This window comes from Lissotriton vulgaris, chromosome 8 (assembly GCF_964263255.1).
Source record: "Lissotriton vulgaris chromosome 8, aLisVul1.2, whole genome shotgun sequence".
Taxonomy (NCBI): Eukaryota; Metazoa; Chordata; class Amphibia; order Caudata; family Salamandridae; genus Lissotriton; species Lissotriton vulgaris.
In genome coordinates, this window is record NC_141696.1 from 1,420,751,357 (window position 1) to 1,420,778,058 (window position 26,702).

Genomic DNA, 26,702 nt, shown 5'->3' on the forward strand with positions numbered 1-26,702 from the left:
TCCCTCTGCAGTTGAGAAATAACCCCAACCTAACCCAAACAGCTAAAAACCCTCCTGTTTAATAAATAGTAACCTTATGAGGGCTTCTTCTGTTTCTTTTCAGCGCCTGGACGCCTCAGGGCAGCTGCAGCGCTCTACAAATCCCATTTTTATTTCATTTCATTTCATTTCATTTAAACTGTCCTACTCTAACTCATTTACACATGTGCGCAAATGAAGTGTAAAGTAGTAATTACCCCATAAGACTTAAAAACTATCAATACCAATTTTCAAATTTGATACACCGTGTTCTCATTCGTGCTAGATTTCACAGAAAAGAGTGAAGTCTGGTCATGGTGAAATCGGGGAGACTTAATTTGTGACTGAGGTGTGTTTAGCTATGAAAAACCTACGGGTCACAATTATGTGACATGCAAATTATCACCTAAAACATGGGTTGCCATTGCTGTAAATATCTTTGTATCCAACATATAAATACTTCAAATTTTCCTTAAAATCATAAAACAAACCATTTCTGAACAATAATGACTCTTCTTAGTCCTAACTGTCCTTACAGACCCACAAATATACAGCGTTTTAATTGCAGACATTACTATAGATGTACAATATTCGTTGCATACAATGTAACAGCCTAGAACTTTATTAGGGATATTCTGTGCAGCAAAGTAAGTACCCAATATTTGGTATAATTTACATAAAAGGAAGGAAAACAAAACAATTTGCCAAACTGTATCTTCAATTTATAAAAAGATGTGCAGGAAAAAACACTTAAAAAAGGCAGTTTTTAATATTCATTTATTCACAATGCATTTTGTTTTGGAAAGAAACTAATTCTCACCAAATTAACTAAATCTGAATAAAGCAGATGAAAATGAAGCACTGGCTGGATTTACCAAAAATAAAATGTGATGTAATTAATACATTTTAAGGGAGAGTAGACAGTCCTTATTTTGAATGATAGTTGTTTTTTTAAGCACCCAGTTCAGTGTGTGTAATTTTGTTCAGAACTAGAAAATGACCAACTGCATTTAAGCCTGTTTTTACACCCAACCAATTCCTAAAACTTTTTTGGGGGTATACGTAGAGGCAAAACTATATATATATATATATATATATATATAATTTGTTAAGGTTTTTCATACTTTAAATGAGACGCTCAGTTAATTTTTTCCCTGGAACTGGTTATTGTGTTGTCATTAAACAAAATAGAAACATTTCCTCTAAAATATATGACTACATTCCCTCTTTTGTTGGTGCCCTATACTCTCTAATTATATCACTTTATTAATTATAAAATGGGGTAACGTCACCTTGTGTTTGAATTAGTAGCACTGACGAGTAGAAGATGAAAGGCAACTAAACCAATAAAGAAAAAATATTTTATTTCAATAACAACACTGTAGAAAAACAAACTAATCCAAATAACCACAACATGGGGCAAAATGGGTTTATAATACGTACCTGGACAAAAATATCTCAGCTGTTTATTTTATAATCCAATTAAAATGTGTAGGTTCAGTAGTGCCATTATATTTAGTGTATTAGCTCAACGTATAGCTCTTAGAAATGCAAATGAAAGCACAAGAAAGGAATCACTGACAGCATATAAATGCAAAGGTAGTGAACTAAAAACTCAGGGCTTCCAATCTTCTAATCGTAAATGCTGTATGCAGTCAAAATCTAATTTGTAAAATGATCCTGAACACATACCAATATTAATTACTCTTGTCCAAAACAAGATCTTTACCGTGTGTGTTGGCTTCTCAATTTCTAACAACTATTGTAGAAGTTTATATTCATCTTCAAAGGAGCAGTTATTATAAACCACAAAATCCGTTTAATAGCACATGGCTTAACCCATAAAAAACAGAACGCTTACACATTTGTTTTAGGTTATCCTTTCAAACTTGAAATAAACTTGAAAATCTGCCAGCATTCGTTAAAACCATAACACAAATAGAAAAAAGTAAATGTTTGTAAGTTTATGCACAAAGTCTTTTTCCAGGTCATAAAATAATCATTGAAAGTATAATGTAAAATAAGTACTTTACACAAAGGCAAATGCATTTTCCCTCAAGAAGTTGGTAATTCTTGAAAATACAGGCAAGAATATGACGTTTCTGCACCATTTGTTGATATAGAAAAAAGGGTTTAATATATATTTCTATTTAGCACTAGCTGCAAAATGATTGAGTGAAATTATAAATGCCTTCTTTTTGCAGCTTCTTAATGACAAAAATTGAAAGATTTAATTTTTACCAGTTGACCTGACATGGCTGTACCAATTCCCGTGTATCTATATATTAATTCCACTACTTTAATGTGTTGAAAAGAAATTCAGTTCAAAACCCATTTACCTTAAAAAGTTGATTGTTCTTTTGGACCCACATTTTACAGTTTATCACGTACTCTAAAACAAAAATACAATCTGATTTGGAAAGTAGAAGCATACACCTTTTTAAGAATTAAAAACTAAAAATAATTTGAATGTGGCCAGAATTTGTAGAAAATGTGCATGTATTTAACTGCAAAAAGGAAAACAAAAATTAGGTTAGGTGCTCACCACCAACTCATATTTCTGAGGTCCGTACACTCATTTCAAAATGTTCAAAGTAAAGTTGAATTTCGTTGTACATGAAATATACCTCTACCAACAATAATTGCACCCAAACTTGGATCAAATGAGTTACTAGTGCAATTAAGTTTAAAATGGAAACCCTGTGCTACCAACTTCTTCTTAATTCCTATGGTCTTGCTTTTTACATACACATTTTCATAAATTCACTTAAATACAGCTACTTACAGATCAATAGGAAGCCAAAAGATACAAGAAAAAAGTGCACCAGTGAACACACGTTCTGAGCAATGAAGTTTTGTAGTTTACATTATCCCATAATTCAACCCTGCTATTTACAAATGCAGTAAATTAGACTTCAGATATATTAACCAAGGAGCCAGCATAATCATCAGATGCATACAATCCCTCAGTGCTGTACTCTGTATAAAAACAACAAATATTGCTGCTCTCATTTTCATTACACTTCGGGCCGGCAAAAGGATAAAATAACTTCTTTCTTCTTAACAGTTCATCAACATGTGTCAGGTTAATACTTAGTTGAGGTTCGTGTTCATTCATTATTGCTAAAGAATACTAAAATCTAAATAAATATAACAATATACAACCCCCACTTCTTAACTGATCAGTTGACTTAAATGGAACATTTAAGATAGTGTTCATGGTATTCCAAACAAGAAGTTTATTACGTTATTTCACTAATTTAAAGGCATCAATTCATACTTTTACCGACACCATGGGATGAACATACATGCGTTTCTCTAAGATGCGCTCTAATTCCAACATCAATGAAACTACTATTACGTCCTAGAACATGCAACTCCAAATTGTTTAAAGTTGTTACAGTTCCATCTGATGACACCATAGTTCATTTATATTAATCTTCAAATCTAAACATCACTGTTCCTATCAAAAACGCTTGCGAGGTGTGTTGTCTTTGTATCCAAGGCTTCTTATGAAAGTGTTCAACATGATATTTATATATATGTACATTTCTTGTCAATTGTTTACATTTTTGTTACCATTTAAACCATGTGCTGAAAGTCACTAAGACTCAAAGTTTCTAATTATGAGTTTGTTCATGACTCCACAAACTAAAAGCAGTTTTGAATGTCCTATGGCAAAGTTTGCACATATATTGTCGTTTAAAGGTAATTGCTGAAAGTGGAGGTGCATGATAAAAGAGTGTGTCTGATTCTTGTGGAACAAATAACTTCTCAGAAGTATTTGGACTTTCAGGGAAAGATGTAGGACTCTCAGGCTTGACAGTCTGAATTTTGGGTATCAATGGTGGTGGTGGTGGAGGAGGTGGTGGTGGAAGTGGAGGGGGTGATGGAGACTTTGCTGGCAGACATGGCTCAGGCTCATTACATGGTGCTTCTTCCTCAGCATGAGGCATGTGTGACTGAAAGTGGCTCCAAAGACGAAAGTTTGTGCGGAAAGCTTTGTTGCAAACATGACAAATGAAAGGTTTTACAGAACACAAAAGCTCCTGGTGACGTTCTAACTGCTTGTGCACTGTAAACATTTTCCCACATTTTTCACATGACCATATGCCACTTTCTTTATCAGAGATTTCCTCCTTAGGCTCCAAACTGCCTTCACACATTTCATCTTCTAAATCATCGGGAATATCATCAGGAGGTTCTTCTTTAATTTTGATGTTAAAGTGTTTGGAAATACTTAAATCTTCAGGAAGGTATGACGAATCCTCAGAGTCAAAATTTAATTGCTCTGAAGAGTCACTGAAAGTACTATCATCTTTTATAGAAGCATAGTTATTCATTTTAATAGACTCAGGTAGAGACTGCGCTCTGGGAATATATGATGTCACAGAGCTACTTATTTCACCATTATGATCAAGACCTGGTAAAGAAAAATTTTCAGTTGGGGCCATTGTGTTCTGATTATGAACTTCAACCTGGTGGCGCCAAATACTGAAGGAGGATTTAAAAGTACGCATGCACTCAAGGCATGTTAGCTTCTTGTACTCACAGCGGTTTTCATGGTCATGCTTCATATCTGGGGAAGAGAATCTAAGACTGCAGTATGGACAAACAGTGATATTTCTACAAAGTCGTTCATGATTACCCAGTTCTATTAGTGAGTAGAGCTTAGCGTTGCAATGGCGACACTGGTATGTTTCCTTGTTTTGAAAAGGAGTCTCGTTATGAGCAAGTTCTTTCGGTTTAATAGGTTTGTTCCCATTTGGTTTTTCCCCTGGGTGCATCTTGATATGTTGTTTAAACTGTGAAAGAAACCTATATGCTTTGCCACAGTAGGAACAAATGTAAGATCCCTTGTTTCTTGATCTAAAGTTCCTTTTCATGACTTGTACTTGGGAATTTGATGGTCCTGGGAAGCCTTGCTTGCCACGTCGTAATTTACCAATCAGTGCTTTCTTAATTTCTCTCTCTCTTGCTTTTTTTATTTCACGCTCTCTCACAATGTCAATCAATTTTCTTTGGAACTTTTCATCCAAGACAGCATGAGAGCTTGTCGCAGGTGATGGGTTCTTTACAATGCCATGCTGTGTCTGGCAATGAGTCCATACTTTGAAGTTTGTGTGAAATCTCTTATGGCAAATGTCACATGCATATGGTTTTTCTGGGTTATGATACATATTCATATGCCGATGAAGACCTGCAGTAGATCTAAAAATTTTAAGGCAATGTTTGCATTTAAATTTTTTATTTGGTCTCATATCTTCCAGCTCAATAAAATCCAATTTATCATCATCTGACTCTGCAAAATCATCATTTAGACGGGAAGGGCTTGAACCTTCTGCAATATGTCCTTGTGACATCATAAGGCTGCTTTCTTTGATCTTGAACCTTTTAGATACTTGTCTTCTGATGTCTGCTTGAAACCTTCGCTTCAATGAAAATTTACCAAGGTTCCTATGGCTTTCTTCTGTTTTCAAAAGAAAATCTCTAGTAGTAGATGTTGAAGAATCACCTACAGTGACTCTTAATATTTCTGAAGGATCAGAAGGCTCTGAGAGTGGGCTGTTCGGCTCAGTTTTTATTTGTACTTCTGTAACAGGTGAGGCATCGTCCTCATTGGTTGAGTGAGAAGCACTGAAGGACCTGAGACGATGGGGCTGCCTTACTTGTGCTTTATCCATAATACTCAATTTCTCTATATTGTCACTGGTAGATGGCTTTCTTTCATCACGGAGGGACTCTGCTGAACGATTATCAGGTAGTGAATCACTTACAGGCTGAAAATCAACAGAAGATAAATAAGTTGGAACTTGACTATCCATAGACAATGATCTTCGCAGGAGGCTCTTAACAAGTGGACCACTTCTGTCAACATTTTGGTTATCTGACACAGACCCACCTGCTGGAACAACAAGTCCCAATTTTGAGAAATACAGGAGGTTCCTATCATCTTTTTGATCCAAATGGGTTTCTTTACCTGTGTGGCGGAATAAATATGGGGATTCCAAAGAACCACGGAGAGATGCAGTAGTAGCGGAGTCCTGCCTTTTTGAAGGATTGTCCATTGTTTTTCCCTTTACATACGGACTACCCTTTTCATCCGGTGTTTCTTTATCTTTCTGAGACCTGGGTTCCACAGTGTCATCCCCTCTCACCCAGCAGCTCTTGTTTTGGTTGTCTATTGATCTAGGGGGGTCAAGAAGTTTAGTGTAGCCAGCAGAACTATTCTCTTGTAGCTCTCTTCGTTCAACAGATGGTGAACTGAGCAGAGGTTCCATTGTTCTAGTTGCATGCGGTCTATTGGTATTTGATTTGACTGTAAAAGTGGGTGATAGTTTAGAAGAACAACCAATGTCATGTTGAGTATTATTTAAATGTTTCTCTAGTATTTCATTCCGGCTTTGGCGGACAATTACACTTCTTTTCTGAGAACTACTTTCATCATCATCTTGAAAATATTTCTTCTTATTTGAACACGAGGAAAATGGGGCTTGTGGTGTCTTTGATAGTATGTTAGTAAGAAAGGAAATACCCAGGCTGTAGCCTAGTTCTTGCACAGCTGCAAGGCTACTTTTCTCCACAAACAAAGATGAAGAATAAATGTAGTTCAAAACGTTATCAAATGCATCTGGTTCACAGAAATCGAGCTGAAAAACAGTCTGAACGTCATTGTCCTTATTTGTGAATAAAGCATGAAAGTATTCACTACTGGCTGCCAATACATTTTTATGGGCTCGAAATTTCTGGTCTCCAACAATAAGATGTACATCGCAGAGCTGTCCTTTCAGTCGTTCCTCATTCAAAGCACTTAGCAGAGAAATTGCATGTGCTGGATTTATGTAATGTACCAGACTCTCCATGATTTGCAAAAGTCTGCAAGGAAAAACAAATTTTTCTTAGGTTTACTTTTCTTATGAAAAACTATTAATATTTCTTAAATTACTGTCATACAGAATATAAAGCAGATCTTGGAGTATCAGCGATTAAAAAACAGTACACTGAAATCCTTCACTAAACATTTAAAATGGCTTCTTTAAAATATATATTTGTGTTTTAAGCCAGTGGTTCTTAACCTTTTGACTTTTGTGGGCCCCCCTTTAATCATTACTGGAAACCAGGGTCCCCCACTGAATCATTATTAGAATCCAGGACCCCCACTGAGTCATTACTGCTAATAATATTTAGTTTTATGAGCTGGCGAGGACCCCCTAATTAGCCGTAGCAGACCCCCAAGGGTCCCTGGACCAAAGGTTAAGAACCGCTGCTTTAAGATACTTCAGTGGCCAATTGCTAACCTACTTAGACAAACAAAACATGAAAGTGATTAAATGTTTTTATTTTTCAACATTTCGTGGTACTTGTTCCCGCTGGCATGTCGCAGTGCAAGTGCTGTACCGATTACCCAACTACAACATTTTAATTTGAATAGACACCAAATACAAGTTATAACGAAACAAGGACATTAGGGTATGTTTATCTACTTATGAACCACCCATGAGTTTTTATGCAGTAACATGATTTTTGATCCTATGAAAAACCTTTACAGTCACATTCCTTCTACTACTAGCACCTGCAATGTCTATAGTTTATATCTTACGACTGTAGGATAACCCAGGGTGCATCAATAATCATAAAGAAAAAATATTTACTTGTAATGGTAATTATCCAGGCAGAGTGTTGTCCGAGGAACCATAGACTTTTGTTATGTTATGTGAATTTGTAGAGTGCAGCTGATCACCTGTGACTGCCACTCCTGAAGCTTAGGTCTCAATGTCAAGGGCAGATAATAAAGGATATTTAGTGGGTTGGGTCCCTGCCTAGGCAGTCATCTTAGCCAGTGTTTGGCTATGTCCCGCTGGTGCCAGCTCTTGTTGATGCTGTGGTCACTATTGTTATTAAAGTGTGGTTGCTAATGCACTTGCAGTTGCTAAATCACCTTAGTCAGTGTTTGGCTATGTCCCGCTGGTGGCAGCTCTTATTATTGATGCTGTGGTCACTATTGTTATTAAAGTGTGGTTGCTGATGCACTTGCAGTTGCTAAATCACCAGGAGGTCCCTCGTGGCATCTTTCTGCTACAATGGATTAGCAATGCATGACCAAATTTCCTACATGCAGTGGCTAAATCTGAACACAGGTCAAATTCTAGCTGTCAAAATTTTGCAGGCTCTTTAGTCCACTGGAACCCCTTCCTGTGTGTATTTTTCGACTATTACATTTGTGCTCTCATGACCTCTGGAAAAGATTTACAATTTGCAACTGTGTTTTCAACGTGCGGTGGACAATCCCTAACACCCAGGTACCAGCCTCTGTCTGGTTCTCATAGCTGGTTTACCAATAAGGAGCAGTAAGAAACTGGATTACTCTTTGAGGGGGTGAAACCCCACTAAAGCAGAAGACAAAAGCCACAAGGAAAAATCATGAGCAATCCCCAAATTACCCTGTGCTCCAACCCTCTGGTAGCTTAGCACAGAGTAGTCAGGCTTAAGTTAGGTAATGTGTACATTATTTATGAAGAACTTTAAACAGTAATAAAGTAAAAACACAGCATAAGAAAAATCCCACACCACTTTAGAAAATTAGAGCATATTAAAACAAATAATATGACACCAAACATTTAAAACCTCAATCAGTAGAACTGGAGTTATGAGTTTTTAAAGAATTCAGTGAAAATAGCACCAAAAAGCCCAAAGAGCCAGTGGCTATCGGGTCATGCGAGACTATGAAAAAGTCACTATTTCAGGCTGATGGAGCAAGGCTCGAATATATGGACCAGGTTAGTCCAGCTGAGTTACCTTCTCAGTCCAGCCCCAATAGCTCTGTTAGCAGCGTAAGGGGTCACGAACGACAGGGAGAGCGCTGCGGGTGTCTGCCAAACTAGCGCACAGAGCCGGCCGGGCATCGCCGCAGGTGTCCGTCAAAGTAGAGCGAAGAATTAGCAGAGCATTCTAGATGGGCTATGCTATAGCATTAGTGATGGGCACAGACTGCAAGGTTTTGACTCCAATGGGCCCAATCGGAAAGGGCCCAAAAAATTCAGGGAAGCTCACTGAGCCAGACCAAGGGTCCACGACCTCAGTGGCATCACTTGAGGGTCAGGAACTCACTTCAGCAGAGGTCAGTAGGACTCAGGCAGGTCCAGTTGCAGGTGCAGGCAGAAGGGCAGTTGCAGGGACTCTCTAGAACGTATTATGTCCCTGTAACTAAGAACAGGAGGCCACCTGCCTGACCCTCCGAGTCACTTCATCCTGGGATGAAGGGTGCAGGTCCAATCTTGCTTCTCAGCATACAGGGCAGCAGAGTGGCATTCCGTCTGGCAGCAAAGCAGCATTGCAGTCCTTATTCTTTAGCATACACAGTTAAAGTTAAAGTTAAGGGTTGTGTAGAGCGCTCGTAGACCCAGCGGTTTCTTGGCGCTAAGGACGAACGTACAGGGGGGCAGAGATGCAGACTACTCAGCAAAAGCTTGCAGGAAGAGCCAGGTCTTCGGCTACCTGCGAAAATCCATATAAGAAGCAGAGACCCTAATGGTGAGGGGTAAAGAGTTCCAGAAGGAAGGGGCCAGAAAAGAAAAACTCATGCCACCATGTTTCTTCATTCTGCAACGGGGAATGCACAAGAGGTGTTTGGAAGAGGACCGAAGGTCACGGGTGGGGATGTAGGCCTTGAGTTTAGAGGCTATGAAGAATAGGAGCAGTGCCGGTTAAAGCTTTAAAAATCAAGCAGCCGAGTTTAAAATGAGAGCGCTCAAAGAGAGGTAACCAGTTTAGTGCTTTTAAAAGTGGGCTGACATGATGGTGTTTGGGGAATTTGTAGACTAACCTAGCCGCCTGGTTCTGGATTAATTGAAGACGGCGAAGCTCGTACGCCGGAATACCGACGTACAGAGCATTGCCGTAATCAAGGAGTGATACGACCATGGCTAACAGGATTAGTTTCAATGCCGCATTGGAAAAGAAACGAGCAATTTTACGTATAATACGTAAATTGAGCAAGCAAGATGAGACCACCGCACTGACTTGAGAGTGCATGGAGAGATCACTGCTAACTCTGATGCCAAGGCTCTTGACAGAAACTGAAGGGGAAGGTGATGGACCGAGGGAAGAAGGGCAAAAAAGAAGGGGACCAGGGACTGGAGACACCCCCAGTAAACACTAGCTCGGTCTTATCAGGATTGAGCTTAAGTTGGTTGGCACTCATCCAGTCACTGATAAAAATCATAACTGATTGAAAGTTAAAAACAGAAATGGAAGAAGAAGAAATATTGAAAATAAGTTGGAGGTCATCAGCGTAATTAAATACTGTGACGTCCAATTTTTGAAGAGCGGAGATGAGAGGAAGGATGTACAGGTTAAAAAGAAGAGGAGAGAGAGAAGACCCTTGGGGGACGTGATAGGACAGGCAACAGCAGAGAAGCCGGCCAGCTGGAGGGCCTGCTGACGATTCTCCAGAAACAAGGAGACCCAGGCCAGGGAAGGGCCCCGAAGGCCAGCGCCCTTGACACGATCGATCAGAATGGTATGATTGACCGTGTCAAAGGCAGCTGACAGGTCCAGAAGGACCAAGGCCTGGGAAGAATTGGCATTGGCTCCGCATCCGAGTTCATCCAACACGGAGAGGATGACAGACTCAGTGGAATGCGCAAGACGAAAGCCTGCCTGGTGGGGATCTAAGAAGTGTGTATTTTCGATGAAGGAGCTGAGGCAGGCTGTCACATGACTCTCCAGGATTTTTTGCCGAAAAGGGAAGCAGAGAGATGGGATGAAAGTTACAAGGAGAGGATGGATCAGCTCCAGCCTTATTCAAAATGGGAATGATTTTAGCCGATTTGAAAAAAATCGGGGACCGTCCCTAATGAACGAGAGTCATTAAGAAGTGAGAGAGGGGGGTCCAAACAAACAGAGAAGACCTCTTTTAATATGTGAACAGGACAGCTATCGGAGGGGGAACCAGATTTAACCTTATTGAGTAGGGAAAGGAAAGTTTCCCTAGATATATGAGGGAAGTTTTCCAGGCAGCAAGAGTTAGAGGGGAGATCCGGGCATCGAAAGTTGGGAGAGGGAAGGGGAATATTAACTTTGATTGTGCTGATTTTGTCAATAAAGTACTGCTAAGAGAATTGCAGAGGACTTGTGAGGGGAAAGGCTTGAGAGTGACTCTTGCAGAGGTGGACAAATCGTGAATAATCGAAAAAATGTTTTTAGACTGATTGGCCGAGAGAAGAATTTTTGACGTAAAGTGATCTTATTTGGCCTGGAGAATGGATTTCTTGTAATCCTGTAGTAACGAAAGGTACAGAGATTTTAAGATGGAACAGTACCTAAGCCTCCAATGACGTTAAGCCGGCCTAATAGCCAACTTTTTGGATTTTAACTTGGGGGTAAAGCATCTGTTGGCATCATGAAGGTGGCGGGTCCTAAGGCATTTTAGAGGGGCCAAATGATTGCTGGCTGAAGAAAGCCAGTTATTAATTGCAGTAGCCTGAGAGTGGGGAGAAAGATCAAGTAGGTTAGGACGTGAAGAGGAGAGGGAGGAGCAGAGAAGAGGTATATCTACTCGTCCCCAATTACGGACCCAGGTGTTAGAAGGGAGTGAGAGTTTACAAGCCTCTACAAGCTCAAAGGAAAATGAAATAACGAAGTGATCAGACCAAGGACATGAGCTAATGGTAGGGGTAGCAACATGCAAATTGACTGACCAGACCTGGTCCAGGATGTGACCATGAATATGTGTTGGGAATGCAAGTGCTGGGAGAGATTCATGTTACAAAGCAGGTCAGTAAATTCCTTAGAATGAGAATCCTCCTGTGGGTCAGAGGGCCAAAAATGTTAATCGCCCAACACCAATAAACGAGAATTATTAACGACCAGCGTAGCCAGCAATTCCTCGACTGCCTGAAGGAAGAGGGGCATGGACTGCGGTGGGTGATAAAAAAGCACACGTTAGAGGAGCAGTGGTGGAAGTAGAGCGAACAACAAAAAAATCCACCGCTGCAATAGCGGGGAAAGGCATGGGCAAAAACTGAAATTTGGAATGGATAATTATTGCAACACCACCACCAACTTTCCCATCCGGACGGTCAGAGCGTAGGATATAATAAGGCTTGGGAATTGCCGCTAATATGTCCGGGGAAGAATCAGATGAGAGCCATGTTTCAGTAACAGGTCAGGCTTAACAGTGTCCAAAAATGTAAAAAGTTCCAGCTGATGTTTAACTGCTGAGCGAGTATTGATAAGATAAGCTGACACTGTGGTGGGGGGGGACTGGACCGAAGAGGGTTGAGAAGGCACAGAGGCCGTGTCATGGGGCGAGGCGTGAGCATACTTGCCCATGTAAGGTGGAAGGAACGCAATGGGACTGGAGTTTTAAATGCCAATACCTTTGATGCATAAAAGGACTTGGCCAGGAAGAGTCCAGTTGCCATGAAGTGAGACTAGCTCTTGGGCAGTATACGCAAAAAAAACAGCATAGTGCCTGGCCCCTAGCCACGGCCGGCCGCAGACGGGCTTGCCTTTGGCACGCCCGCTACACGCGTCCGCTGCGCATCGACCAACACATCCGTTTTAAAGGGTGAGAGCGGATAAACAACTAGACCGCTCACCCTTCCGCCGGAAGTGTATGTTTTCCAGGAGCAAAGAGATAGAAAGAATCTCCCTCCACGACAAACGAGCGGAGCTCGCGGTGGAACGGGGAGAGTTAAACCACTGCAGGTAGGATGTTAAAATTGATTAAGAAGCCGTAATACTCAGAGTGTCAGGTTAAAAATATTGTGCAAAACGAAGCAAATCAGAAATCTAAAATGTTCGTACCCTCATAGTTCGAGCGTGTCCGCTGCGCGTCGCCTAACACATCCGTTTTAAATGGTGAGAGCGGATAAACAACTAGACCGCTCACCCTTCCGCAGGAAGTGTTTGTTTTCCAGAAGCAAAGAGATAGAAAGAATCTCCCTCCACGACAAACGAGCAGAGCTCGCAGTGGAAATGGGAGAGTTAAACCACTGCAGGTAGGATGTTAAAATTGATTAAGAAGCCGTAATTCTCAGAGTGTCAGGTTAAAAATATCGTGCAAAACAAAGCAAATCACAAATCTAAAATGTTTGTGCCCCCATAGTTGGAGCGCGTCCGCCGCGCGTCGCCCAACACATCCGTTTTAAAGGGTGAGAGCGGATAAACAACTAGACCGCTCACCCTTCCGCCGGAAGGCGATGATTTCCAGGAGCAAAGAGATAGAAAGAATCTCCCTCCACGACAAACGAGCGGAGCTCGTGGTGGAACGGGGAGAGTTAAACCACTGCAGGTAGGATGTTAAAATTGATTGAGAAGCCGTAATTCTCAGAGTGTCAGGTTAAAAATATCGTGCAAAACGAAGCAAATCACAAATCTAAAATGTTCGTACCCCATAGATGGAGCGCGTCCCGGGGTCCAGGGTTTTAAGGGTTGGTGTAGGAGGTCCAATATTTATACCTGGTGCATCATTTAAAGTGGGAGAAGCTTCTACAAGTGTCCCTTTGCAGTGTACAGGTTTCCTGCCTCCCCTGCCCTGTCTCCAGAATTAACTACCGGGGGTATGCAATCCTTTGTTCTTAAAGCAGGACACAGCCTATTTAATTGTAATTTATTTATTTATTTAGAGATTTATAGAGCGCCTGGTGACACGAAGGCATCCCCGCGCTATAAAGTCAAAAGTCAGAAACGGGCAGAAGGAAGCAAAAGGACCTATTTAGGAAAAAGAAAGGTTTTAAGCTGCTTGCGAAAGCGTAAATGGCAAGATTCCAGCCGCAGGCCACGGGGAAGCGAATTCCAGCGTGCGGCTGCCCTCACAGAAAAGCGACGGCCTCCCGTGCGTACCTTCCTAAACTTGGGGACGGTTGCCAGTCGCTCACTATCCGAGCGCAGAGATCTCGAGGCTTTGTACGGGGTGACCAGACCCGCTAAAATCGGAGGGCCTTGCCCATTCAGAAGCTTGTGGGCGATACACATAGCCTTAAAATTGATCCTCTCTCGCACAGGAAGCCAGTGGAGGGCTTTGAGCGCTGGTCTAGCAGAGGCTTGGGATGAAAGGCCCAACAACATCCTGGCTGCCGCGTTTTGTGTTCGTTGAAGTTTGCCAAGAGTGTCTTCAGGGGCCCCTAAGTAAATCACATTGCTGTAGTCCAGTCGTGAAAGTACCAATCCTTGGACTAGAAGCTTCCTGGACAGAGGGGGAAGCAGAGGGAGAATCTTACGGACAGAGAGTAAAAGTCCAAAACAAGTTCCTGCTGTTTTTTTTGCCTGGATTTTTATGGATAAGTCCTGATCGAGCCAGACCCCCAGGCTCTTGATTTCTGTTTTGGGAGCGGGAACCTCACCCATAGTATCGGGCCAGACAGATGGTGGAATCGCTGTCCATTTTTTTCCCAGCAGCATAATTTCTGTCTTAGACCCGTTAAGTTTGAGTGAGGAATCGCACATCCAAAGATGAATTTCCTGAAGGCAGTGTAGCAGATTGTCTGAGCATTGGTCAAGATGTGAGAGAGAGACGACCAGTTGCGTGTCGTCCGCGTAACTCATAATCTTGATACCAAAGGGGGCAACCACATCTTCCAGAGGGGCCATGTATGCATTAAAAAGAGTGGGACTAAGTGAGGAGCCTTGGGGCACCCCACTTAGAAGGGGAAGATGGTCAGAACGAGAGTTGCCATCCCAGACCTGGAACGTACGGCCCGACAAGAATGACTCTATCCAGGCTAAGGCAGTACCCCCGAGCCCCGCCCTGGCCAGCCGATGGATCAAGACACGGTGATTCACCGTGTCAAAGGCTGCACTTAGGTCCAGGAGGATCACTGCCACTGATCCCCCTGAATCCAAAATGCACCTAGCTTCCTCGATGACAGTGAGGAGGGCAGTGTCCGTGCCCTGGCCAGGGCGAAACCCCGTTTGGGAGCAACGCAGGAGTTTGTTAGATTCCAGGAACTGGGTCAACTAGACAATCAGTTTTTCGGCGATTTTACTAATGCCAGATAAGAGCGAGATCGGCCTATAATTAGCCAGATCGGCCGAATCCAGCTGGGGTTTCTTTAATAGGGCTTTAACTATCGCCCCCTTCCAACTAGGAGGGACGGAATCTTGTGATAGTGAGGAATTGATCAGCTCCAGGACTGAAGGAACAATCACGGGAGCAACTTGTTTCAAAAACCTCATGGGAGTGGGGTCACAAGGAGAGCCACTTTTCATCTTGGCCAGGGTTTTATCAAGTTCATCCAATGATACGGCCCTAAAGGCATTAAGTTGTGGTCGAGGAGGCTCTGCTGAGCAAGTCTCAGGAGTCACGCTATCCCAGCAAAGTAGCTGAGATGGCTGAGGAAGTGAGGTCAAAATATTGGAAATTTTAGAATCAAAGAACTACGCGAGTTCCATACTCCTATCCGATGAAGCCAGGGCCGATGTAGGGGGCTGCGGAATCTTTAAGAGTTCTTTAACTATGAGATAGGTCTCTCTCGAGGAGTTTGTGGCATTTTTGATCCTATCATCATAGTAAGAGGCCTTGGCTACTTTCAGGGCTAGTTTGTAGGCTCTAACAGCCGTCCGATAGGAGTCTTTTTTTGTGTGGAGCCAGTCCTTCCTCCACAGACGTTCCAATTTTTTGCAATCCTTTCGGAGAGCTCTCAGTTCCGAATTGAACCAAGGGGCGGAGCCTATCTTCCCACTCTTATTTTCTCGGGTCTTTATGGGTAGAATGGAATCAAGTGAACCGATAATCCAGTTCCTGAAGTTGCTATCAGCCAAAACAAGGTCCGCAGTAGGAGCGGGAGTCGTCAGTTCCAGTGCTCTAGACCAATCCTCAATCGAGAGTCTAGACCAGGCCCTGTCATGGGTATAAGTAACGGGCTTATAAGGTTTCCTGAAATCCCCTGGCCAGGAGAGGGAGACTAAAAAATGGTCTGTCCAGGGGAGGGGACAAGGGGGTTTTGCCTGGATAGAACGGACATTCGTAAAAACAGGGTCCAACAAATGGCCCTGATTGTGGGTGGGCCCATTATTCACCAATTGAAGACCACATGCGGCCACATTCAACCTCAAATCAGCGGCTGGGGCTGTGCGTGACTCTGCCCTCCCATCCTGCCAGTGATGGCCGAGCCAGGAACACCTCAGCTATTTATTGTGTGTGGCCGTCTAGGGGGAATACAGAACACCAACTGCCAACTACAGTCATGTGACCCAGGGACAGGCTGCAAAAAGAGGAATATGCCAACTTGCAAAAAGTGGCATTTTCAAAATTGAAATCAAAAATCTAACTTCACCATAAAAGATGATGTTTCATTACAATTTCGATGACACCAAACATGAACTGTTTCCTGTTCCAATTTGGAAGTTATAGCTTATTAAGGGCAAAAAGGTAACTACAATGTTATCTACGAGAAATGCTAGCCTTGTGTTAGACTGGGGGTCGCTAGTTGGCTGAGTTAAGTACCTTCGGCCAAATAGGGACCCTTGCTTCCACGTCAGGGAAAGGAAGGACACCTTCTTAGATAGTCCCTGCTCACCTCCTCAGTAGCTTGGCTCGAGTAGCCAGGCTTACCTTCAAGGCAAGTGTGTAAAGTATTTGCAACCACGCTCTCAGTAACCCAATGATGACACCACAAATTGACTCCACACAAGTTTCTTAAAAACAAGTATATATTTATATAAAAAGATATGAGACCACACGATATAAATCCAACATGTGCTTATTTGTAATGTTCCTCCTGGCCGGTTATTAGGCCAGCCAGCCCTTGTAGCTTCTCACAGCATTAATGAGTAATTCTAGATGATCCAATGCAGTCCCAATGCAATGCTACGCAGTTCGTTATGCAACAATCATGCAGTTCGTAATGCCAAAATAATGCAATGCGTAACGGAACAATCATGCAGTTCGTTATGCAAACTAAAGCAAAGCGTAATGCAACAGTCAGGTAGTTCGTTATGCAAAAATAGTGCAATGCCTAATGGAACAATCAGGTAGTTTGTTATGCAAAAATAGTGCAATGCGTAATGCAACAATCAGGCAGTTCGTAATTCAGAAATATTGCAATGCGTAATGCAACAATCAGGCACTTTGTAATGCAGAAATATTGCAATGCGTAATGCAACAATCAGGAAGTTTGAAATGCAGAAATAATGCAATGCGTAATACACTAATCAGGTAGTTCGTAATGCAGAAATAATACAATGCATAATACACTAATCAGGTAGTTTTTAGTAGAAATAATGCAATCTCCATCCCCGATCACGGTGCTTTATACGGTCTCTCCGCCACTCGTACGGACTTGCAGTCAGCTTCCGCCAACAGATGCCCCCAACACGGATATGGTGTAAACCAAAGTGCAGCTCTGACTCCGGCCTCGGTACTGCCACTCCTCTGCAGGTACGGGCCGCGATACAAGCTGAAGCAGAGGCTAGCGCTGCAAAAAGGGGGGGCTCGACCGTCCCTCTCAGAGCCCGCACCCCGCCCCAGCCGGCGACACACGTTACCTTGGGGGTGCAACCTCCCTCTCCTCTCCTCCTCTCGCGACTTGGGCCTCCGATGCGACTTTGTGGATTCCGGGCTGTTGCGATAACGAAGATCTCAGGCTGCAAGAAGCACACGCACACAGCGTCGCTGAAACTCACTTGAGTTCCGGGTGCACACGATCAAAGGGCAATACTCACAAAGGTCTCAGGCTGCACAAAGCACACAGCTTTGCTGAGACTCACTTGGACTCCGGGTGTGCACGATAACAGGGCAATCCTCACGAAGGTCTCAGGCTGCACAAAGCACACTCACACAGCGTCACTGTGACTTACTTGGACTCCGGGAGCACACGATCACAGGACAATCCTCACGAACGGTTCAGGCTGTAAAAAGTACACGCACACAGAGTCGCTGAGACCGGCTTGGAATCCTGGTGCCAACGATAACAGTGCAATTCTTAAGAGGGTCTCAGGCTGCAAAAAGCACATGTACACAGCGTCGCTGAGACTCTCCTGGAAATGTTTGTGTTCCTGAGTTTCCACAACAGGGAGCCAGCTCTCTTCTGACCCATGGGGTTCAGTTACTTCAGGACACAGAACACGTCAAAGTCCTTTGAAGCAGGGTAACAACATACAGCAAAGTACCTTTAGCCTCTCCTTGATTAAATCAGCAAACTGTAGGACAGCCCCAGAACACACAGCAAGAGTCAGTCCTTTCCTTCAGTCTCTTCTGCTGGTTCTTCCTTTTACAGAGGTTCCTCTTGACCACGAAGTCGTTAAAGTCCTTTTCAGTCTTGAGCAATCTAACGTTCAGGGGTTTCAGCTCTCATAGTTGTACCCCTAAATGTCTTTGAAGTCTTTATGTTCAGGAAGGCACTGATCCCTGTCCAAACCAGTTCTGGGTGTCTCCTTGTCAGTGACACCTTCTTCCTTTGATAGTGGGGGTCTGGATCCTTAATCACTCAGCAGGAGATGTCAGTGACACACACCTTCTTCCTTTGATTGTGGGGGTCTGGATCCTTAATCACTCAGCAGGAGATGGAGCCATTGTTTAATGGCGGCAGCCCAGGCCTCATCACCTCTAGGGGCTACTCCTCCCCCTACACTCCAGATGCAGGTCAGCCTGTTGCGGTCTCACCTCCTCCCCTGGGTCAAGACATTTCCTAGATCCTATCACTTTCAGATCCAGACAGTCAATCCACAACCAGGCAGAGACACACAGAAATGTTGGAGCACAAAAATCTAGCCACTTCTAAAAGAGTTTTCTAAACACACAATGCAAAAACCACATTCACAAAAAGATGTGGTATTAAATTGTGATTTCAGGCATACTAAACTTCACCTCTCCATCTTGAGCCTTTGGGAAGATAGTTTGGAAACATATTACACAGCCTCCCGATTCTATCCTATTAGCAAGATGGCCTTTCAATAGTGAAAAACGAAATGGAGATTATATCACTGTCAGTACATGTCCTACCTTTCACATGCACTGCACCCGACCCAGGGGGCTACCTTGGACCTACCATAGGGGTGTCTGATGTGCATAGAAAGGGATGGGTAAGGCCTGGCAAGTGGGTGCACTTGTCAGGATAACATGGCAGCTTAAGAAACTGAGCGCAGGCACTACAGTGGCAGGCCGGAGTTCTCTCTTTTAAGGCTACTTGTGTAGGTAGCACAATTATTGCTGCAGGCCCACTAGTAGCTTTTACATTACCAGCCCTGGCACACATAGTGTGCTTTTTTTTTTTTAACACCTTCACCGCGGGGCTAATTCCCCCGAATCGTTAGGGGCGCGCGCAGCGCCAGGGTGCTCGTGACGAGCTCGGCTCGTCACACTGCATGGTGGCGCTGTGCTCATGACCAGCTGAGCTCGTCATGACCACGCCCATTTCTTAGAACGATCAGCACCGCGCGGGAATTAGTCCCGCGCGTGAGCGCCGCGCGTGTCATGACGAGCTCAGCTCGTCATGAGCACACAGCAACCGTGCCTCATGACGAGCTGAGGTCGTCATGAGCACGGAAGGGGTTGAACAAAGTTGTATTAGCATTTTTTCATTATACACAATACGGCTCCTACTATTTCTTAGAAAGTTGGGATGATACAGTCTGCATTATTGTTATAGTATTCGTGACATTTTAGTAAATCTGTTGAGCAATTCAATATAATGCCATATTATCCCCACATCACGTGAATAATTTGCACTTGCAATATCAAATGTACCCATAACAGTATCCAGTTATTCATGACTACCCAGTCGGTGTGCATCTCTCATCCCAGCATGTCATGGTCTGCGATAATAAACGTAACTTACCCAACTAGATTCCCCTCCCTCCAGTCCTTTATCTCCATAAAAGTAACATTTTAGGGCAGCTGCATGCTCAGAGCCCGGAAGGCATCCTCACTTTCAAATCAACAACAGTTCTGATGCGAAGTATCGCACTAACCGACCCTAGTCAGTGATTTGTAGTCTTGCTAGCACTAGTAACATGTTTGGGATGGGTTTTGGGATCCACTTACATTATTGTGAACTACTACGAGATTCCACTACGTCCACCTCCTGCGTTTTAAGAGTTTCTAACATTGCATCCCACTCCAGTGCTATCAGGGTTTTACGTAATCCTTTGGCCTCCTCCCGTCTTAGGGCCGCACTTTCGGCACTACCCCACCTGATCAATTTGCTATGCCACATATGAGTGGGGGGTGGTTTCTTGGACTTCCATTGCATGATGATGGCCCGTATTGCTAGGATTAACGACAGGTTCGCAAATCTATATTGTACCTTGTGTTTCGAGGGGGACTTATGAAGGCCCAGGATACATTCCTCCATATAGTGTTGGTTATGTCCCTCTGTATAGCTGCAGATATATGTCGTCTGACCGAGTCCCAAAATCCCCCTAGGTGAGAACATGACCACAACATATGAGCTAAATCAGCACCTACTGCGTAGCATCTAGGACAATGGTGTTGTGTTTGCGGGAATATTTTGTCTAACCTATGAGGGGTAGGGAAGGCCCTACATTTTGACTTCCCTATGGAAGTGGCAGTTTAAAACTGCACACACAGGCTTCAGAAGCAGACCTGAGACATAAGTAAAGGGGTGTGGCACAAGTGTGTGGCACAATAAGTGCTGGAGGCCCAATATTAATATTTAATTTACAGGCCCTGGTTACATGTAGTACCACTTTTCTCTGTACTTGTAAGTAAATTTCATTCACTATTAAATTTGGTTTAACAATATCATCTACCAGCTAGGATAGATTTCCAATTTGCAATTAAGTTTCCTACAGAACAATGCTGAAAACTTCTCTGTACAGTTCTGCTTTGGCCTGAAAGTTAAAGGATAATTACTAGGGGTGTGAAATTTTTCTTATGAAACTTCCCCTAATTCTTGTGAATATTTTGTATACTACATGTCTGATTCACAAAGTTTCACTTTAAAGGAAAGTGTTATGTCTCTTTCCTGAGGAAAAAAAAAGGACTGCCAACATCCATCCAGTTTTAAAGAAATGTAACATCTGATTTGAGATCCAGCTAGTGCTCACCAGGAACTGAGAGTTTGAGGAGAAAAGCTATGTAATAGCTTAAATTTAAAAAAAAAGAAAACTGAGAACTACACGTACTCATGTATGTGGGATCCAAACTAGACATCAGTCATGTAACAAAAACTGTGCACACCACTGTGAGGAAGTGCTCACTGATGCGGTCCCGTGGGCCCATAATCTTCATGAACGGACTTCCGAGACAACAACACCCAATCCGGATCCATGTTGTCTTTTCCTCTCCCTACAGAGAGCAGAAAGGCAGAACCCGGAAGAGGATGGCGGCAACCCCGGAAGTGGTCAAAGGAGACCAATGAAAACAGCGGATTGCGAGGACAGGGGCGGGCATCCAGACGAAGCAGGAGAGCGGGAGAAGACATCGGGAGGAGCGGCGCAAGGAGAGAAACTGTACGGAGGAGACTGCGTGGAGAAGCCAAGGAGCGGAGAAACCCAGGACGAGGAATTGGACGAGCCCTGGAGTGAGGAGTGGTGGATCCCACCGGAGGACGCTGAAGAGCGGCCGCGGACTCAGGAGAGTTTGCGGCAGGAGCCGGTGAGTTAGGGGTTACCACGTGAACTGGGTAGCGGGGAGACGTGCTGGAGGGTGGCGGGTGGAGTAATAAGTCCTGTTGAGTGAATACCACCGCTACTTTCGCTGTAAACTGCTGTAAACCTGAACTTGACTCGTGATAGTGGTCATTGAACTCATGTGACTAGACAACCTGAATCTAAGTTCGAATCTTTGTTTGATAAAGTTAAAGACATTTCTTTAAGGTGTGGGCTCCTCACCGGATTCCTGATTTTCCTTTCCCTCTCATGATTCCTTACCCTCACTACTTTCCTACTTGTGAGTTCACGCCCACATTTGCCTTGCACTGAACACAACCGAGGTGCGGTGACGGGTTAAAACTTCCTTGACAAAAGGTAAACTAGTGTGCTGACGGCTCCCTCTCTTTCCTCTTTTATGAGCCTCCGGGGAACACACTTCGATTCCGAAGACTAGGAAGCCGGACCATCGCCGAATACCGAAGAGGATTCACAAGAAGAAGACTATTGTGACGCCCGGACATCTGTTTTACCTGACCCTACTCTTGTTCAAAATAAAACTTTGCCTGTTCGCAAACTCATCCAGCCTCCTCGCCAGTATATTAGACCCGCACTTCCACAACCACCCAATTATTAACCATTCAAAGCCAAACTTTAGAGCTAAAGAAAAAAAAATGAATGTCCTTATTTTGAGATCCTTCGTGTTGCACTGTGCTATAATGGAGTTCCAATTGTCAGCCTTGTTACCAAAATGCAGTAGGCAGGGCATCCCCCGATCCACATACTTTGGGGGATTGGCTCATGGATGTGGTCTTGACAGCTGCCAACAAAGGTCTGATATACAGTTCGAATGACCAAGAACATATTTTCAAAGATATTTGGGAAGCTTTCCTCCGTTCAAGTGAAGTGTTCGATGCTCATCATCCTGCCACTATCCGACAATCCCGACTAGAGACCATGTTCTTGTGATGTGCATGCCTGCTTGACTTACTTTTGCATACTGACTTGCACCTCGTACTTTAGGTCCAGGTGTTCCCACTGAGTTAGCAGTGGGGCCCTCTGAACTCTTATACCTTGTAGTGCTAGTCTAGTTTTGGGGTCTCTCTGTGTGCTTTTTTATTTATTGCCTTTTCCCCTTTCTTTTTTGATACCGTTATACTTTCTTTCCCACTTTTTCTACTTTTCAGTCTGCACCTTCAACAACGCACTTTTAAAGTCGTTATTTGCCTTAACTTTTGCGGGTTTGTGAAACGGACTACCTGTTTGGATTATGAGTATTTGGATCCTCTCTGCGCCATTGTCTGCTGTGTTTCTAAATATAATAAAATGTTTAATCAAAAATGAAATTGACAATCTTGAGTTCAAGTATTAACTGTCGCCCATCTCACCTACCATCAGTCTCATGTTATCTTTTCACCAATCTCTTCTCTACCTTTCAATCCCTCGCCGTCATAATGATTTTACCTCTTCCACTTCTTTTCTAGCCCCTCGTCTTCCTTGCACCCTCGCATCTGCCTTCCATGTCGTCCTATTGCTGTCTACTCACCCCTTTGAACATGCTGATGTTCTTCTGCAACATTCCTTCTGACATTATTCCTCTTGAATGCTTTTTGGTTCTTCTGGTTGGAGACGGCTTGCCAACATCTTGCTTTGCATCATATGTTATAGCTTATATGTTCTTAACTAGCTCATTATGACTGATTCAATGTTTTTGTTTTGATAGACCATTCAGAAGTCATTGATATCTTTTAATGTTGTCCACCCACCGAGTTTTTACACACACGCACCTACCATTGGTTATAAAAACATGACCGCAGTTATTGCTTATTCCAGGTTGGAGGAGCTGAGATTTTAGTTAAAGGTTTGCGTTTCTAAGAGCATTCCCAAATCCGTTCTTAGATAAGAACAAGATGTTAATGCAATGTCTACCTCAAATCAGAATAATACGCTTCTACTAATATTTGACAACTGTTTTTGAAGAGGAAAGGGCTACTGTTGCTAGAATTGCAATCGTCTCTAAAATCTATTATCAGAATGCTCTCCTGGCAAGCACATTGAAATCGGACACTAAGAATTTGCAAACATTGTAAAATGTAGCCGCTGGAGTGGATACAACTTCCCAACTCATGACAGGTTTCAGCTGCTGCAAGAAAGGTTCAGTGGCTTTCAATACCCGCTAGCATTCAGTTAAAAACTCAAATAAATTGCTTATTAGCTCTCTATGGTACAATACTAGCCATTCTTTCGGACTGTTGCTCTTCTATCTATCAGCTAACGAGAATTTACTAATCCCACTAAAATCTGAAAGTATGTGGTACAGCCTATCACAGCTTTTTTTCTATGAAATTCTATGTAGATATTCTCTGCAACTTTACCCATTCAGTAGGGCCTTGAAAACATAATTTTCAGTAATACATCCACCACAGTGTAGTAGCATTTAATCATATGTTAAATATTTGGTGGACGCAGGTGTATGGTGTCCCGCCTACCGGTTTTTAGAGAGGTACCGCCATTCCCCTTGTCTGAGCTATAAGGAAGTTAAGAGTTGTCACCTTCTGCCCCAGCCATGCCGACTACTTGCACCTGCAAACAATGTATACGTATAACTTAGCCGCAGTGTATTTTTGAAAAACCTTCCAACTGGCAACAGCCTATTCATTTGTGAGAAAGGCTCAGCAGGGGGGCAATCTTGAAATCTCTTATCTGAGGAAAAAAAAGAAATTGTTCACTTCATTTAACCTTCTGCTGCCAAATTAACTGCAAATTTTCCATTTGTACTTTGAAGCTGGATAAGAAGAATACCAGCAGAAAACTAACCGGCGTTAACAGAAAATTTCACCACCCACAAAAAACACCCAGTATATTGTTTCCGCTCTAAACAAAGGTCAAAACACACTGCCACATTCCACATCTATTTAAAAACAATGTTGCTTTCAGCCATTTCTGTGCTCAATTACACACTATTATGCAGAAAACGTGTGATGTATCACTAAATACTAGTCTTAGAATGTTATTAATGTAAAATGATGTGTTGTTATTAAACAAATATATACCATGTTTTGTAATGTGCTTTATATAAAGTAAAACAAATCTGTAATTATTTTTGACACCTCACTTGTGATCAGATGGACTATATGGCAGAATAGCCTAATGGGATTTTTGTAAGTGTAAAAATGAGGAGCTGAAGTGAGAGCAAGGGTTTAATTTGGGAGCAGGGCAAAAGTCATACGAAAAATAGTGGGGGCAGTAATTAACATATGTAATTTACAATGATGTCACAGGTAGTGATGTCACAATAAGTGCCATCACAGGAAGCAATGCTATGCCCTTGTAATATTCCTCACTTAAAATGGAACTGGGCAGCTTTACAAAAACAACCATTTAATATAATTAAACAAAAGTGTGAAAAATGATTTCTTGTTTATTTTTTCTGGAAATCTAATTGCACTCAGCACTGACTGTATCATAAAGACCTTTGATCACACAGGTTAACTGGCTATAGGAATGCCATGTTAACAAGATCAAGGGAGCAATAAAGAAATTGATAAATACAACAAATGCAGGTACAAAGAGGGTGATTATCCCGCGCGGAGTATTCACTTCTGAAACTACGCTTGTAGAATTGAAATCTTTGGAACCCTGTGATGCTGACTGTATCAATAACATATACGAGGGGTAACTTTTAAGAGGCAGAAAGCCAAAGGAACACCAATTTTGCATAAGAAGGCAAATCTCCCGCCAAAATATGGAGTTTCAGCTATGAGACACTCTCACCAACACTGAACAGTAGGACGGTAAGGATTAGACTTTTATTTTTACGGTTTCATCTAATCTATACAAGAAATCTGAAACGTTTGGGAGGTGGAAACGTTAAGCTAAATTCGTGGCCGGTGTACTTTTTAAGACCATCTTTCAGGCCCAATGATTCTAGGTCGTTTGGTGGGCAAATGGAGCGAGGCTGGATACACTCCAACTATACCCGCGTGTGTGTTTGCTCAACCACTCCTGACAGCGCCTACCCTTCGATCACGATTAGGGATAGAGGGATGCAGAAAATAGCCCAATATGCATCTCAATGACGTCATGTGCAAACAAAAAAAAAGAATAAATAGAAAGCACGAGCTGTGAAGAATTAAAAAAGACGTGCCCGCGCACCACGTAAACTGTTCTCATGCGTCTTTATCAAGACGAACACATTAGAAAACGTTGCCTGTCCCAATTCGTCACGTGACGGCGTCCTCAAAAAAACCGACGCCGGAGTCGTTCATGCGCAATAACACCCCAAGTGGCCATTGTGAGGATAGCGCATGCGCACTTCATGTTCGACACCAGAAGCTATCCAGGGCAAGTGCTTCGGAGCCGTTTTTTCACACCCGCCTTCTACAGCGCGCGTGCGCAGTATGTGGAACTGGGGCCGCAGAACTGTACGCGGAGATGGGAAAAATCACCTGAGTTACGTCAGGAAAGGACGCCTTTACCGTACAGCTGATATTGGGGTTCCCCGCCCGTTGTCTCCGACTCAGGGCACCGTACAACGCACACTTACCGTCCGTGCGCCGCGGAATCGGCGGTCTGCCACTATCCGCCCTTTTAATCGTCAGAATTGGCTAGCGCGCGGTGCTGCCGTGATTCCATCCATCTTGAATTTGACGTCATCCCACACTGAGGGATGAGGTCATCGCACTGAGCCCTCGTCACGTGCGCAGTGCTGTGATTGGCCAGAAGGGCCGAGGGGCTGGACTGAGGGCGGGAAGCGTGTTTGACCTTTTTTTTGTGTTTCCTCATCACAGATCGGAGACCCTCGGCGTGAACCCAGAGGATGCCGAGGTGTGTCAGCGGAGCTGCACGGCCACTGCTGCTGGCGCCGGGGTGCAACCTGGCACAGTTAATTGAAAGTGGACAATATCTCCAGCTAGAAAAATGACTGTATGGAGGCAGAACATCGACGCTGAGGGTGTAAATAAGGGGCATCTAGAACTGCCAGGGGGTCTAGGCGGGGCAGTCCACGGGAGGAGGGACTACATAGTCCTAGGCTGCAGCGGGGATTGCAGCGTACGCGAGGCTGTGCCCTGCTCCGGCTTGAAGTCGCCGATTAGTTCTAGGTATCAGTTGGAATGTAGCTGCAGGTG

At 43.3% G+C, this 26,702-nt stretch overlaps 1 protein-coding gene across 1 annotated transcript; it reads right to left on the bottom strand.

Annotated features, from left to right (window-relative positions):
• Nucleotides 1-1,365: 1,365 nt before the first annotated feature.
• ZBTB21 (zinc finger and BTB domain containing 21) lies at nt 1,366-26,285 on the bottom strand. The gene is made up of 2 exons (XM_086935446.1): nt 26,120-26,285; nt 1,366-6,894 (listed from the first exon to the last, which is right to left on the bottom strand). The coding sequence occupies exon 2, from the start codon at nt 6,879-6,881 to the stop codon at nt 3,639-3,641; it is 3,243 nt and encodes a 1,080-aa protein (XP_086791572.1). The 5' UTR covers nt 6,882-6,894; nt 26,120-26,285; the 3' UTR covers nt 1,366-3,638.
• Nucleotides 26,286-26,702: the final 417 nt, after the last annotated feature.